Below are 14,484 nucleotides of genomic sequence, written 5' to 3' on the forward strand. Positions count from 1 at the left end.
GGTATAGAACTTAGCAGCCCCATCAGTCAAACAAATCAGTAACAACTTGCACTGTGCATGCATGAGCATTGTCCTACAAAATTATGGTCAGGTCCTGCAGAAAGTGTCATCACTTCTGTCTCTAAGCTGGTTGTAGGTTGTGTTCCAAAAATGAACAGCATAGAGACCTGACCATAATTTTGCAGGACAATGCTCAAGCATGCACAGTGCAAGCTGTTACTGATTTGTTTGACTGATGGGGCTGCTAAGTGCTATACCACCTACTGCACTCCCCTGACTTAAGCCCTCATGAGTTCAACTCGATTTCTAAACTGAAGGAAACACTTCACAGCATTCGTTTCAGAACTGCTACAAATTTGTCCAGCACTAGACCACGCCGCTCGAACAGTTAATGCAACTGGCACTGCTAAGAGTATCCTATGACTTCCACATTGCTGGCAACGGGTTATACACAATGCTGGTGACAACTATGAAGGTCAATAAAACTTTGAAACACATATCTATTTTGTGCGAGCTGTAAATAAATAGTTGCCACTATTGAAGTTACAACCCTTGTATGTTGTGTGTTGTGCTGTATATACATAAGTATAACAGCTTAAGAGTAATTGTTGTAATGCTCTGGTTTCAGAACAAACTGAAGCTGATGCAGAAAATGACCTGGCTGAAAAGCAAATGGAGCTCTTTCGTCTTAAGAATCGCTTGGATGAAACACTGCAAGAACTGGAAGAGTCACAGAAAAAAGTTGAAAACTTGCAGGGCGAAACTTCAAAACTCAGAGAAACTGCAAACAGGTAGAGTTTGAAACAATGTGTTTGATAGTCAGACTAAGATTTATCTGTCAAATGTATTTCTACTTTACTTTGAAATATTGGCAACCACTGGATACTATGTCAGATGTGGTCTAGTGAGAGTGACAGCAGCTACTACTGTGTGTGTATTTGGAGCCTTTGATTTAATATGGATATTTTGCAGATAGTTTGTACCTGTATGTTTCATGATGGTACAGAAGGGGACCATGCATTACGCTTGCTTTTCAGGATGTGTCGAAGTTGTTTGTGGGGATTCTATGGATTCATAGATGGTTTGAGGTGTGACACGTGACCTTACTACAGTTCTATATTTATTTATTCAGCTGAAACAGTCATCTGATTGCGCCCTATTTCCAAGTGTGTTTCAGTATTCTCTTATAATATTTAGCACTGTAGCTTCAGGCAGCGGCATACAATGAGGCAAGTGTATATGCTGCCTGGGAAACAGAGTGCAGAGCTGGCATCACCGGTATGCTGGCTGAGGCAGCATGTTCCAACAACACCTCGGTCACGGGTGGCCGGCAACATCATCTCCACTGCAAAAGTTTGTGAGTTCCCAGTGACAAGGCGATGTTGTTGCCCAGAATCGAAATTTGGACCGATGCTTAAGAGCAGGGTTGGGTGGGTAGCACAGAGTTGGTTGCCCGAGCTGGGCAGACAGGTATTGGTCCCTCGCTGTGACCCAGTTGCAGCAGAGCTATGGCATTGGCTCCAGTCGACACAGACTGGGTCACATACTGCTGAGCTGGTTTAACTGTAGTTAAATACTACTGTTCCTTGCTGATTTGATGGTAACAGCAGTGTTTGTGGGTCACAACAATTGTTCTGGGCCAGGTGATGACCCAGTTGTCATAATAGGCTGCAATGCCTCCTGCAAGCTGGCCCGGTGCTGTCTGTCAACACAGAGCCATTGCAAAGCTGCTGAACACACAGTCTGCTGGCCAGTGCCTGACTTTGGTGTGATCTGATTCTGTCTTGGCACTACTCTGTTTGTTCCAAGTCATGTTTATAACTTTCACCCTTTACAGTATTTTTAATGTGGTGAATCTGTATTATTTTTTCAATTATCACAGTATGCTAATTTATTTGAAATTCAGTTACTTAAAACATGACACATAGTATCAGCAGCAGTATTGGGAGCTCGAATTAATACTCGTTGATGAAAAAAGTGGATAGTGACATGAGACCTATTTAACAGTAGAAAGATTGGGTTTTCAGACCTGTGTGTGACTTTAGAGTGGAGGGAAAAGAGCATTCCTATTAGTGCCTTGAATATCTTGCAGTTTTCTACCTACCAAATGGCATTTGCGGGAAGTTTTACTTTTCTGCTTTCATATCAAGAAATGTGCTGCGGAAAGTCATTGTTTGCTAGAGGAAGCGTATGGAGAATATACTCTGTTGGGAACAGTGTGCAGAGATTGATTTTGATGATTCTAAGACAAAGATTATGAGGTGATAAAATGCACCCTGGTTGATGTCTTGCACCATGCCTGGACTCTCAGTTTTACAGTTCACAAACATTAGAAAACTTCTGTTCAGTTTCATTTGGATAACATTACTCGTGGACTGCTGGGGTACACATTCCATCCGATGAGGTAACACGTTGGCAACAGGAAGGACATCTGGCCACCCTTTAAATTAAGCATACCAAATCTGTGTATAACCATGCTGACCCTACACCAGTTGCAGGACAAAGGCACAAGAAAAAGAAAGATTCTGATCCAGGTACAAGTGAAACCAGTTGTCAGAACAAGGTATTTTGATCTCCGACATTGATTAAAATACAGCAGTTGCTTTAAAGGCGTTTCCAAAAAAAGTCAGTCAAGATGAGGAGTTCTTATATTAGGCTCTGCAGGATTATGTGATGGACGCCATCTCCCACGAAAACTGTCATGTCTCTGTGAATAAGAGGTGGTTCTGACATTAATAAATGTTAGTAAAGTTGGGGGTAATTTCTAAAAAAGAGACCAAATATGAAAACTGGAGCCACACAAAGAAAACTGGTTAAGTATAAGTAGAGGATGAGACTGAAAGATGGTGGATAATTTCAAGCAGTTTTATGTATTGGCCGAAGAGTGTGTTATGTTACGTAAGAACCACCTTCTATTGTGTAAAATTTAGGGTAGATGAACAAAACAATTGTAAAATGTATACTATCAAGGCCAGAAATGTCACAATTAATCAAATATTCCACGCTATTGTGCTGTGCCCGAATGAATTTCTCATTTAAACCCAACGTTTTATCCCAATCTGCGGAGGACAAGGGAAATGCGACTTGTTTGGAACGACTGACTATCGTAGTAAGGTTAATAACGTATTAGAGCTGTAAACATATAGGAAACCGAGTAAGGACCCCTTTAACAAGGTTCTTCGCAAAGATGCACAAAGAACATTTTCCTCTAAGACATACAGCTAGTGTGTTATTGGTTCGCCCACTTATTCTCAATTACTAAGTTCTTGACTACATTATTATGACTGTATATGGGCTGATTGGATTCATATATCAAGAATTTGGCATGTTTTAGCAGTAAATTAAACAGCATACTGGTCCAGTTGGAGAAAGAATTAGTTAACTTTGATGTAGTATCGCTGTTTACTATGGTTCTGTTCAGTGAGGTGTCGCACCAGCTGAGCCAGATTTTTCCTCCACATATTGCTGAACTGTCCAGATATTGCCTCACAGCCACAAATTTCAAATGAAATGATGAGTTCTATGAACAGACAGATGGCATGGCTAAGGAGAGTCCCTTCAGCCCAGTTATAGCGAATTTCTTTACAGAAAAATTCAGGGAGCAGACATTGGAAACTGCCAACAAGTAACCGAATGGTAGATTTGTTTTGTTGAGGCATGACAGGGAGGAACTAGCTTGTGTCCACAAACATTTGACAATATCAGTCCAAAGATTCAGGTTACCATAGATGAAGATCCAGGCAGAATATTAAATTTTTGTGATGTGCTAGTTTTCAAGAAAGAAGGTGGTAGCTTAGGCCACGTGGTTTACAAAAAACCCACGCACACAGACAATTACCTACACCAGGATTTGAACCACCACCCACAACAAAAGCTAGGTGTCATAAAAATGTTGGCAGATAGAGCAAGGAACATCTTCGAACTAGAGCTGTTTGACGCAGAACTAAAACATCTCACCAATGCATTGCTAAAGAATGATTATTTGTCTCCTGAGGTAAAAAGAACAGTAAGACGACTGCGCAGAAATTGTAGTGATGCACAGGCCATGGAGACTATAAATTACCCCTGTAATTTCAACAGGAAGGAGGAGGGTGTGAATTTGAATCTCATCTAGATTTCGGTGCTGAATAAGTAGCACACCAGTCTTCCATCATGGGGTGACAACAACAGTGAATGACGGCAGTTGACAACAGCCAATTGTGCCCGGGCAGTTAAAATATGTGACTAGTGAGGCAGGGTGTGAATCTGACACTAAAAGAAGCTACAGTCACCCTTGAAAATGTCCTCTGCAGATGGGGACGAAACATTGGGTTTAAATGTGAAATCCAGTAGACCAAGGCATAGCAGCCTGGAACATTTTATTAACTGTAGCAAAACAAGTTGTCATTTGCAGCAATCGATTTGAAGTAGACTGGTTGGTCACATTTGATCTGTTGATCTCAGGTAATAGAATTGTATCACAATATCAACATGCTTGTTTGCATTCCTGAAGTAAGAGGAAGCAAATGTTATACAAAACATTATGAAGTGAGATGCATGTACGTTGGGTTGTTTGAAATTGTGATATACTTTTTGTTACAGAAAAGTAGAAAACACACTTGTGAAAGGCTGTATAGTACATTGTTTTTAATATTATTATTGCTGTAAGTGTCTACTTTAATCCAGTAGGCTGTTTGATATCACACTTTCTTTGAATGAGAAATCTATCCAGTTAGAAATGATACAATAATTAAAAGTACTACTCACGTACACCGATGTGACAAAAGTCGTGAGATATCTCCAAATAATGTATTGGACTGCCTTCTGCTGGGCTTAGTGCAACAACTTGACATGTGATGACTCAACAAGCTGTTGCATTTCCCTGCAGAAATATTGAGCCATGCAGCCTCTGTAGCCTCCCATATCTGTGAAAATGTTGCCTGTGCAGGATTTCGTACAGGAACTGTCTTCACGATTATGTCTCATAAATGTTCGATGGGATTCGTGTTGGGTGATCTGGGTGGCCAAATCATTTGCTCAAACTGTCCAAAATTTTCTTCAAACCAGTTGCTAACAGTTGTGACCCTGTGTCGTGGTGAATTGTCATCCATAAAAATTCCATCACTGTTTAGGAATATGAGTCCATGAACTGCTGTAAGTGATTTCCAGGTAACTGAACATAACCATTTCCAGTCAGTGGTTCAGTTGGAACAGAAGACCCAGTCTATTCCTTGTAAACAGAGCCCACACCATTATGGCACCACCACCAGCTTGCACAGTGCCTTGTTGACAACTTGGGTCCATGGCTTCATGACCTCAGCACCACACTTGAGCACTACCATCAGCTCTTATCAACTGCAGTCGCTACTGATGTGACCAGGCCACAGTTTTCTAGTCATCTGCTGTCCAACTGGTATGGTCAAGAGACCAGGAGAGGTGCTGCAGGCAATGTTACGCTGTTAGCAAAGGCACTCGTGTTGGTCTCTGCTACCATAGCCCATTAATGTGAAATTTGGCCACACTGTCCTAATGGATATGCTCGTTGTATGTTCCTCATAGATTTCTGTGGTCATTTCATGCAGTGTTGTTTGTCTGTTAGCACTTACAACTCTACGCAAATGCCGTTGCCCTCAGTCGGTAAGTGAAGGCTGTTGGCCACTGTGTTGCCTGTGGTGAGAGGTAATGTCTGAAATTTGGTATTCTCAGCGTACTCTTGAGATGGTGGCTCTCAGAGTATTGAATTCCATAACAATTTCCAAAATGGGATGTCCCATGCATGTAGCTCCAAGTAAAATTCCACGTTCAGAGTCTGTTAGTTCCTGTTGTGCAGCCATAATCATGTCACATGAACCACCTGAGTACAATTGACAGCTCCACCATTGTACTGCTCTTTCATCCCTTGTCTACGCAATACTACCGCCATCTGTATATGTATCTATCGCTATCACAACACTTTTGTCACCTCAGTTTGTAGTGAGGATAGGGCAGGGAGTTATTAATCAACATCTGATCATTACTGACACATGCTCAGTGGAAATATGTGGAGCCCAGTATTGTTTTGGGCTTCATATGTCTCTTTTTGTGTGTCTCTGTATTTGTCATTTGTACATGTTTCAGGCTGGAGAGAGAGAACTTGGATTATCGCCGACAGTGTCTGTCTGTTTCGGATGAGCGTGATGAATTGACAAGGTTGTTGGAGAGGCGCAATGCTGAATTGAATTCTCTTCAGGAAGAAAATAAGGCTCTTGCCCAGCAAGCGAAAGATGCGGTTGCTGCGAAATATGAAGTTTTGGTGAAGATAGATGAAGTTGACAGTAGACAGGCTAGTCTAGAAGCAAGGTAGGTATTTTTACATGTAGTTATACTGTTTTGTTAACTGAGAATTACTGTGAAAACATAGCTTTCTTCTTAAACATATTTTATGGTTGATTTCACCTGTATTGAAAAAGCATGTGACATCCATTTCAGTAATATTTCATCTGTAATGATGATTTATTGTGTTCAACTCTGACCTCTTAAATATTGTATTGTTTTACTATGGGTGTCTGCTAAAGTAAATTAGTGTGTTATGATTAAATGAAATTACTGTGCTCGTTGTTTTTCTTCAGGGTTATGCGTGGTTGGTTCATTAAATATTGCTGCATTGTTTCTCTCAGGAATCTGATGATATTGATACTCCATTGTTATGCAGCAGTTGTATGAAAGTTGGAGGTTCTTGAGGCTCTATTGTATTACTGATGGAACTCTTTTTGTGCAGAAGTAACTTAGGATGTGCCTGTGCCATTCATGTTGCATATTAATGATCTTGCAGACAGTGTTAATAGTAAAATCAGGCTTTTTGCAGATGGTCCAGATATCTATAATGAATTATTATCTGAGAGAAGCTGCATAAATATCCAGTTAGATATTGATAAGATTTCAACGTCATGCAGAGATTGGCAACTTGCTCTAAATATTGAGAAATGATAAAATTTTGCACTTCGCACAACCAATGAAAAAAATTTAGTATCCTATGACTGTAATATCAATGTGTCACTGGCTAAGTCATACAAATACCTGGATTTCTTACAAATCACTTGTGCAACCCATTGTAGAATATTTATCAAGTGTGTGGGTCCTGTACCAGATAGGTATAACAGTGATATTGAACATATACAGAGAAGGGCAGCATTAATGGTCACAGGTTTGTTTAATCCATGAGAAAGTGACACAGAGATACTGAAGGAACTGATCTGGCAGACTCTTAAAGACAGACATAAACTATCCCGAGCAAGTCTATTAACAAAGTTTCAAGAACTGGCTTTAAATGATTACTCTGGGGATATGCTACAACCCTCTGTGTATCTCTCACACAGGGATTGTGAGGATAAGATTAGAGTAATTGTTACACACAGAGTCATTGAAACAATCATTCTTCCCAGACTCCATACTTGAATGGAACAGGAAGCAGCCCTAATAACTGGTACAATGGGACATACCCTCTGCCATGCACCTCACGGTGGTTTCCAGTGTGTAGATACAGACGTAAATGTAGATATGGCAGTATCCTTTGTCATGTAGAAAAGCTCTCTCTCTTCATTTGTCATTGTTACATACGTACTTTACCCACCAGCTTATTGCCAAGTCATATGATATATTGAAGTAACTGTTTAAGCATTATGATTTTGAAGCATGACATAGGAAGAGGCTGAAATATTGGTTAAATATGTCCCCCCTCCCATTCTGCTCCAATTTCCTCAGCACCTCTCCGGCCCCAACACCTCCCCGGCCCAGCCAATTTCAGTAAGAATCTTTACATAAAATCATTTGTTTGTTAGTGTACCATTTGTTAAACAAAATGTACTTGGCACATATTTTCAGGGAAAAACGCATGGACCAGGAACGTGTTCTGCTTAAAGCCCAGATTCAAAATTTAAATGAAGATCTTGCGAAACATGCTTCAGAAGTGCGTAATTTGAGGATTCAGAATGCAGCAAATATTGTTAACCTTGAAACACAACTGTCGCAGAAAACAGAGGAGGTATTAAAAAGAATAAGTCATTTTATCCCATTTTTATTGTTTTTGTAATGTGGTCTGTAAAAATAAATACTAACGTTCTTATTCATTACTTCCAAATAGACAAATGTGCTAGAACAACGTGTTGAAGAGCTCACTAAAGCAAATTCTAATTTGCAAAAGAAAATGGATTCTCTTTCAAAACAACTGTTGGAGCAACGTGAGGCTGAGGCCAAGCTTCAGGAAAGTTTTGGACAGGAAGTGCGTGCACAGACAAAGCTTGCAAATTTGTACAAAGGTAAGTGATAGGACTCCACAGTTTGAAAGTACTGCTTGTTGAGTACAGCTTTTGTCTGTGTCTAAACCTATACAGCAAGAATTCATTTAATGCTTGCAGTAATTGCCTGCAGATAAGTTTATAGTGTAATAACATTGATAGGCATAAAGGAAAAGAGTTTTGAGACCAAGGTTTAAAGATACGAAAGGAAAAGGGCCAGGCAGTCAGGACATGAGCAGGTAACATAGGAAGTTATTCAGGGTGTATACATGGACAAGGAAAAAAAATTGCCGGATTTTTCCCGGATTTCACGGTTGAGAACACACTTTCTCGCGGGTGAAAATACATTTTTCCCCGTGTTTCCTCAGCACTGTAAAACTTATCAGTATTTTGAATGTTTATGGTTTTATACACCGACGTAGAATTTCCCGGCACTTTAGAAAATGAAACGGGGAGGGAGGGGGGGGGGGAGGACGTTTTGGAAAGATCTTTGATGTGCAGCAGCAAGACGTACGCTGCATATTTTCGTGTTACGAAGATATAAATTCGAATTCCACCAAACAACGCATGTAACTTTCCAAGGCATTGAAATCGAGATTGCGACGGGCTTTTGTAAGCCAGTCATAGCTCATGTCATGTGATCTCACCAGCTGATGACAGCATAGGACACGTGATGTAGTCAGCCAATGGCAAGATCACTCTTAGGTAGCGCGAACACACAACTAAGAAAAGTTGATGGTTTAAATTAATATACATAGTGTTGCTACAAGAAAAACAGAGGTTTCACATATAATCGTAGCCTCAAAGATTAATAAGCTGCAACAGGAGCTAAGCTTCCACATATAATGTTGATCTTTTTTGCGCGTGTTACACTTTAAGATATATCACACAAATGTGCCAGTAAAATTTTTAATAACGACGTAAATGTCTAATCTTCTGGGCTCGAAATTCTTCTAGATGGTCGTCCTCAAAGAGTTGATTTTTTAACTGAGAGTCAAACGCTCTGTGATTTAAGAAATTCATCGTACATTCTCGCATATAGTTCATCTTGTGTAAAAGGAAATTTACGTAGAAAGTAACGCTTTTCAAACCACCATCCGCAATGTTTTCCCGTAACCTGTTAGAAACTGATTCGTTTCAGCAGTTGCCAGAGAGCGCCGGGTAACAGGCGCCACCGGTCTTGTGCAGCTACGATGACACAGGAAGGCCGTATGTCACAAAAGAAACAAGACATCAGAGGACACTTCAAGTTCATAGGAATTTCATGAACCATACTAAAATGCATAATTGGGCTTATAGTGTAAATTTTCTTGAGTACCAATACTGTATTATCTCATGTTTGGTTCTTTATTATGGCATAATGCCATGTGAACTAGAAGATGGAAAACGTGCAGCGAACAGTTGAAACTAGCCAACAGTGTGAAATTAAACACTTCGTTTCAAATAAATTGACTGCCTCAGCCCTAAAGATTAATAAAAGCCAAATCTCTTTAGCAAAGCGACAAAAATAACTTCATTGTTCTGCAAGTCGATTAATGCGCGACTGTCAGAAAGGTGGAAATAAAACCTGAAAATAATAACATATTTTAGCCTTCCATAATTATGTGAATGTATTTTAATTCATTTGATAGCTCCCGGCCACAGAAATCCGTTTTGTTTTCATTTGATGTGAGAGTAATAAATGAAGAGGAAACTGCAAAATCACTAAACGTAAACACAGGTCACGTGAAGACTACCCACCTCCACACCACAACTCAGACTGCTCTGTGCATCAGCCCCTGATCTACGATATTTCCGAACCGGGGCAATACTAGATAGTGGCGCCCAGCCACACATCCGTAGACAGAAGCGGGAGAAGGTACTACCCATATGCGACTCAACTGCACATGTACAAGAGCCCGCCCGCAACTGCTCAAACAAATCTAATGTCAGCAGCTGTCACGTCACGCTCATCGGAGGCAATTTGTAGTTATGAATCATTGCATAGTCTTTCTAAAGCCTTTGACACACTTTGCTGTTGGCAGACGCTTCTATGACCACTATGTTTTGTTGTTGTATATGGCGGATGTCCTTTGAGACTTAAGTTTTATTTTTGTTTTTTCTTCCTCTTGTTAATGTTTTGTTGCTGCAGTATTATCCTGCAGATGCGGGATACAGTAATATCCTTTGTTGGAGTTCTTACCAATCAAAATCACAGGAAACTAAAACAACGAAACATTCCCGGAATTCTAAAAAATTCCCGGGTTTTTCCCGGTTTTCTCCCGGATGAAAAATTTCCCGGGTTTTTCCCGGATCTCCCGGTTGTCCCGGGTTATATACACCCTGTTATTCATTCCAACAGTTTCATTGAATTGTATGAAGGAAGCCTCATGCTGAACTGAAATAACCTTGCAGTTTTTACAACATTTCTTTAATTAATCAGTTGCATTAATTGCAGTGAAACATGCACTCAGTAGTGTAGAATGGGGTTACTGGAAATAGCAGAGGGAATACAGTAATAGCATTCTTGACATATTAGGAAATTAAGGATGAAAGAGGGAAAGGGAGATAGTGATTGATCATGAGATGGGGAGGAGGTGTCAATAAGGAAAGATACCAAAAGACTGGGAGTTGAAGATGTCTGTGTAGCATATATCTGCTACAAAAAAGACCATGTTTTGGAGAAATAGCATTTTTTTTCAGGAACAAAGCCTTGTATTTATGTTAAAAATGGTATCTTATGTGTGGTATTTTTGGAAGGAGTGAAACTGGTCTTTAATGATATGCTAGTTTTGAAAAAAAAAAGATAAATGTTTTAAGTGGTGTCTGTTAATATGAAGATTGTTATTTCATCGTTTGTGGTATTGCATCCTCTAGGGGTCAGTGAAGAAGAAAAAGGAAAGTCACAGCAACTTATGAAAAGAGTGAAGGAACTTGAGGAGCTGCTGAATGAAGCAAGGAACCAGCACTGTGCCTTAGAAGCGAAGATAGAGGATATCAATGCTAAACATTATGAAGAGATGCAGAAGAAGCAAGAAACTGTAGCAGCTTTGAAAGAAGAACTTTTGAGAGCAAATGAATTAATAGAGGCTGCAAAAGCAGGTAATTATTGTGGTTGGAAAATTAGAGTGTAAAAAGCTGCAGATAGACAGCAGATTCTATGGTGCACTTGGGTTTTTAATGTTTTTATTATTGAGCTAGATCTATGTCATTCTCAGCAGTGTAACAAGTCATTTATAATTTTTTTCCCCAAAAGACCCTTGTAACTTATTTGAAGTTCCAGAACTTATGTATTTCTGGACAATCATATATTAAAAACCAATCAACATAAGCCACTAACACCTTCACATCACATGAAATTCCTGACTGTATGTTTAAGATGTACAATCAGAAACAGATCACCAATGTAAACTCCATTTGCAAATATTTCAGTGGACAAGTTGTAATCTCGCTCCCATATTGTTAATTTTTCTCAAGTGGCACATGTGATAAATTGTTGCCAGTGGAATAGCAGTAATGAAATTTGTTATCCCGGCAGTCACAAATATTTCACTGTTTTTTTAATGGGTTAGAATTTCAGAGGTGGTGGTGAGGGTAGGATGTGGAAGTACAGTGAGTAGTGGGGATGTTTATAATCACTTTTATCATATAGATTTCTTTGTTTTTCTGTAGTAATTCATGATTTTCTGGGTGGTGGTTACAGGTAGACTTTATAGCTCAGCTTAAATAGCTGCAAGTGAAACAAAACATCTGCTAACTTCATTTATGAAGCATAGGAAATTATGAATGAGCAATGTGATGGGTGGTCCATGTCCCACTTATATTTTGTAATGTTCACTTCCAGTCAATCGTAGCACAAACCGTTACCAAGAGCAGCATACAGCGGAAAAGTCACAGACTCTATAAGTGCACTTTTACATCACTTTTAAATGTGTGTGTTGGTAGTCCTAGAGTTTGCTTACTGAAGTTAAGTACTGTCAAGCAATTCAGTCTTTTTGTAATTCTAAAAGTGTAACTTAATAATTTTATCTCCAAGTGGCAGCAGAACACACACATAAGACTGTTGTAATTTGCAAGATTTCGGAGCCAGTGGCTTCTTCTGGCAGGAGGGTTGAAGGGGAAGGAAGAAGGGTGAAGGAAAAGGACTGGAGAGGTCTAGGAAAAGGGGTAGATTTCAAGAAGGTCACCCAGAACCGCAGGTCAAGGGAGACTTACCGTACCGTACCATACTATTCTCATCCTGTACGGTAAGTCTCCCTTGACCCGCAGTTCTGGGTGACTTTCCCAAAATCTACCCCTTCTCTTAGACCTCTCCAATCCTTTTGCTTCACCCTTCTTCCTTCTTCTTCAACCCTTCTGCCTGAAGAAGGAGCCACTGGCTCCAAAAGCTTGCAAACTACAACAGTCTTTTATGTGTGTCATCTGCCGCCGCTTGGTGAGTAGATTTTTTTATCCATCCAACTAAATTATTTTGTCAATAATTGATTGTTTTTGTTGTTATCAAAGTGTAACTTGTCATGTTTGTTAACTGTACATGTAGGATATTCATTAGAAATGAAATAAAGTGTTCTTTTATAGCTCTCTCTTGAGTAGTTTTGGTGTTGTTAAGTTCAGTGTGCCACAGTGGCTTTCTAGTATTATTGTTAAACTACTGTGGCTCTTTACTATTTATTGCACGAATTGAGAGGAAGGTCAAACATATTCCATGCTCCAGTGTATATAAAGGAATCGAGTAGTTGTAAGACCACTTTTTTCTGGGAATATAATTATGTGCAGTGCAATCTGCAGTTATTGGTTTGGATTTACTGGACAACTTGGGTGGGAAAGTAGATATTTGGTGATTATCTGGAAGTCTTCAGATGTGTGTTATGGTGCAATAAATGTGCTGAATTAAATTGTATGTTCATGATATTTTTTTCTTTTCTTTCTAGATAGGATATGATAAAAAGTGGTATTTTGTGTGTAGATAATATAGCTGTGAGTACATTGTCCTAAGAGTAATAAAAATCCAATAGTTTCCTACAACTTGCTTGCTAAGACTGGGGAAGCACTGCCAACATCTTTTTGATACTCTGATTGTAATTTGGTACAATCACTTGATACACAATACTAAGGAAAATTGCTACTATACGTTTCAAAAAACTAAAATGTAGTGTCACTTAAGTTGAGTCAGATGTAGTAGATGTCAACTGAGAAAAATGTAAGTTACACTGAAAATAGCTTTATTACAGTGTTTATTATTATTTGTAATGTGCAAGTTTTCTCATATTTCATTAGCATTCACTTACTAAAATGTGTGCCAGGAGAACTATTTAATATTACTGAATTTAATTTTACACAGAGGCTATTGAGAAATCCCTAGAAATGTCTCCTGAAGCATCGCATGTTAGCCGTTTGCTGAAATCAGGAATGACAACCACTCAACTATATATGCAGTATGCTGATATGTCTGAGAAACTTATGCTGGAGAAGGAAAATAGCCGCAAACTCACTTTGTATCTGAACACAGTTATGAAGGTATGTATATGTAATTTTGTAGTAGGCTTCACCAGCCAGAATCAATTGACATAAAAGTTTGCTGATTATGCTACTGCGCCATAATGTAAAAAGCTATACTGGGAAACCAACATTTCGACCACAATTGCAGTGGCCTTTTTCTGGGTACACGGAGTGGATGGATGCAGGAGACCACTGCAACCATGGCCAAAACACTGATTTTGCCAGTTGTTCACATTATGACATCCTACCATACTCAGAAAATTTTTATGTTGAGGTGTGATTACTATTTTTTTTTTTTTTATTGAACACTTTTCTTCATGAAATTTCTATTTAAGTCAGCTTCATCTTGTCTTTGCACAATGATGTTGGAAGCTTTACTTCACATGCCTGTGGAGCCCATTTTAACATATGGTGTTGAAAGGTATACAGAGGAAAGTGAAACAAAATTCTCATTTTGGTAAGAAAGGAGAAACTAATGTGTAATTGTGAGCCTTCTTCAGGTCAACTAAGCAAGGTGTTATTGTTTGTAGACAATGGACTTGCTTTGGGAGGAGTGAGGCTAAAATCCATGTCTGGACGCTTTGATTTATGTTTTATCCCTAGTTTCTTAAAATCATATTTTTTGAGTGCCAGGAAGGTTTCTTTGGGGAGATTATAACTAGTTTCTCACACCATCCATGTTAGATCTGAATGTCTGCTCTTCCTTTAATAATGTTGTAGTTTGCTGAGACATTATGCTTGCCCTTTCTGTCTT

The 14,484-nt window shown here is 39.3% G+C and overlaps 1 protein-coding gene across 2 annotated transcripts in view; it reads left to right on the forward strand.

Moving 5' to 3' along the window:
• LOC124777687 (nucleoprotein TPR-like) overlaps window positions 1–14,484 on the forward strand; it is a 291,125-nt gene that overhangs the window by 49,789 nt on the left and 226,852 nt on the right. For both annotated transcript variants that reach the window (XM_047253163.1, XM_047253164.1), the window contains exons 2-7: window positions 629–791; window positions 6,097–6,318; window positions 7,840–7,999; window positions 8,099–8,273; window positions 11,109–11,333; window positions 13,573–13,748. In XM_047253163.1, coding sequence (XP_047109119.1) covers window positions 629–791; window positions 6,097–6,318; window positions 7,840–7,999; window positions 8,099–8,273; window positions 11,109–11,333; window positions 13,573–13,748 — 1,121 coding nt within the window. The remainder of the gene's footprint in view (window positions 1–628; window positions 792–6,096; window positions 6,319–7,839; window positions 8,000–8,098; window positions 8,274–11,108; window positions 11,334–13,572; window positions 13,749–14,484) is intronic.

The sequence above is a fragment of the Schistocerca piceifrons genome, chromosome 2, assembly GCF_021461385.2.
Source record: "Schistocerca piceifrons isolate TAMUIC-IGC-003096 chromosome 2, iqSchPice1.1, whole genome shotgun sequence".
Taxonomy (NCBI): Eukaryota; Metazoa; Arthropoda; class Insecta; order Orthoptera; family Acrididae; genus Schistocerca; species Schistocerca piceifrons.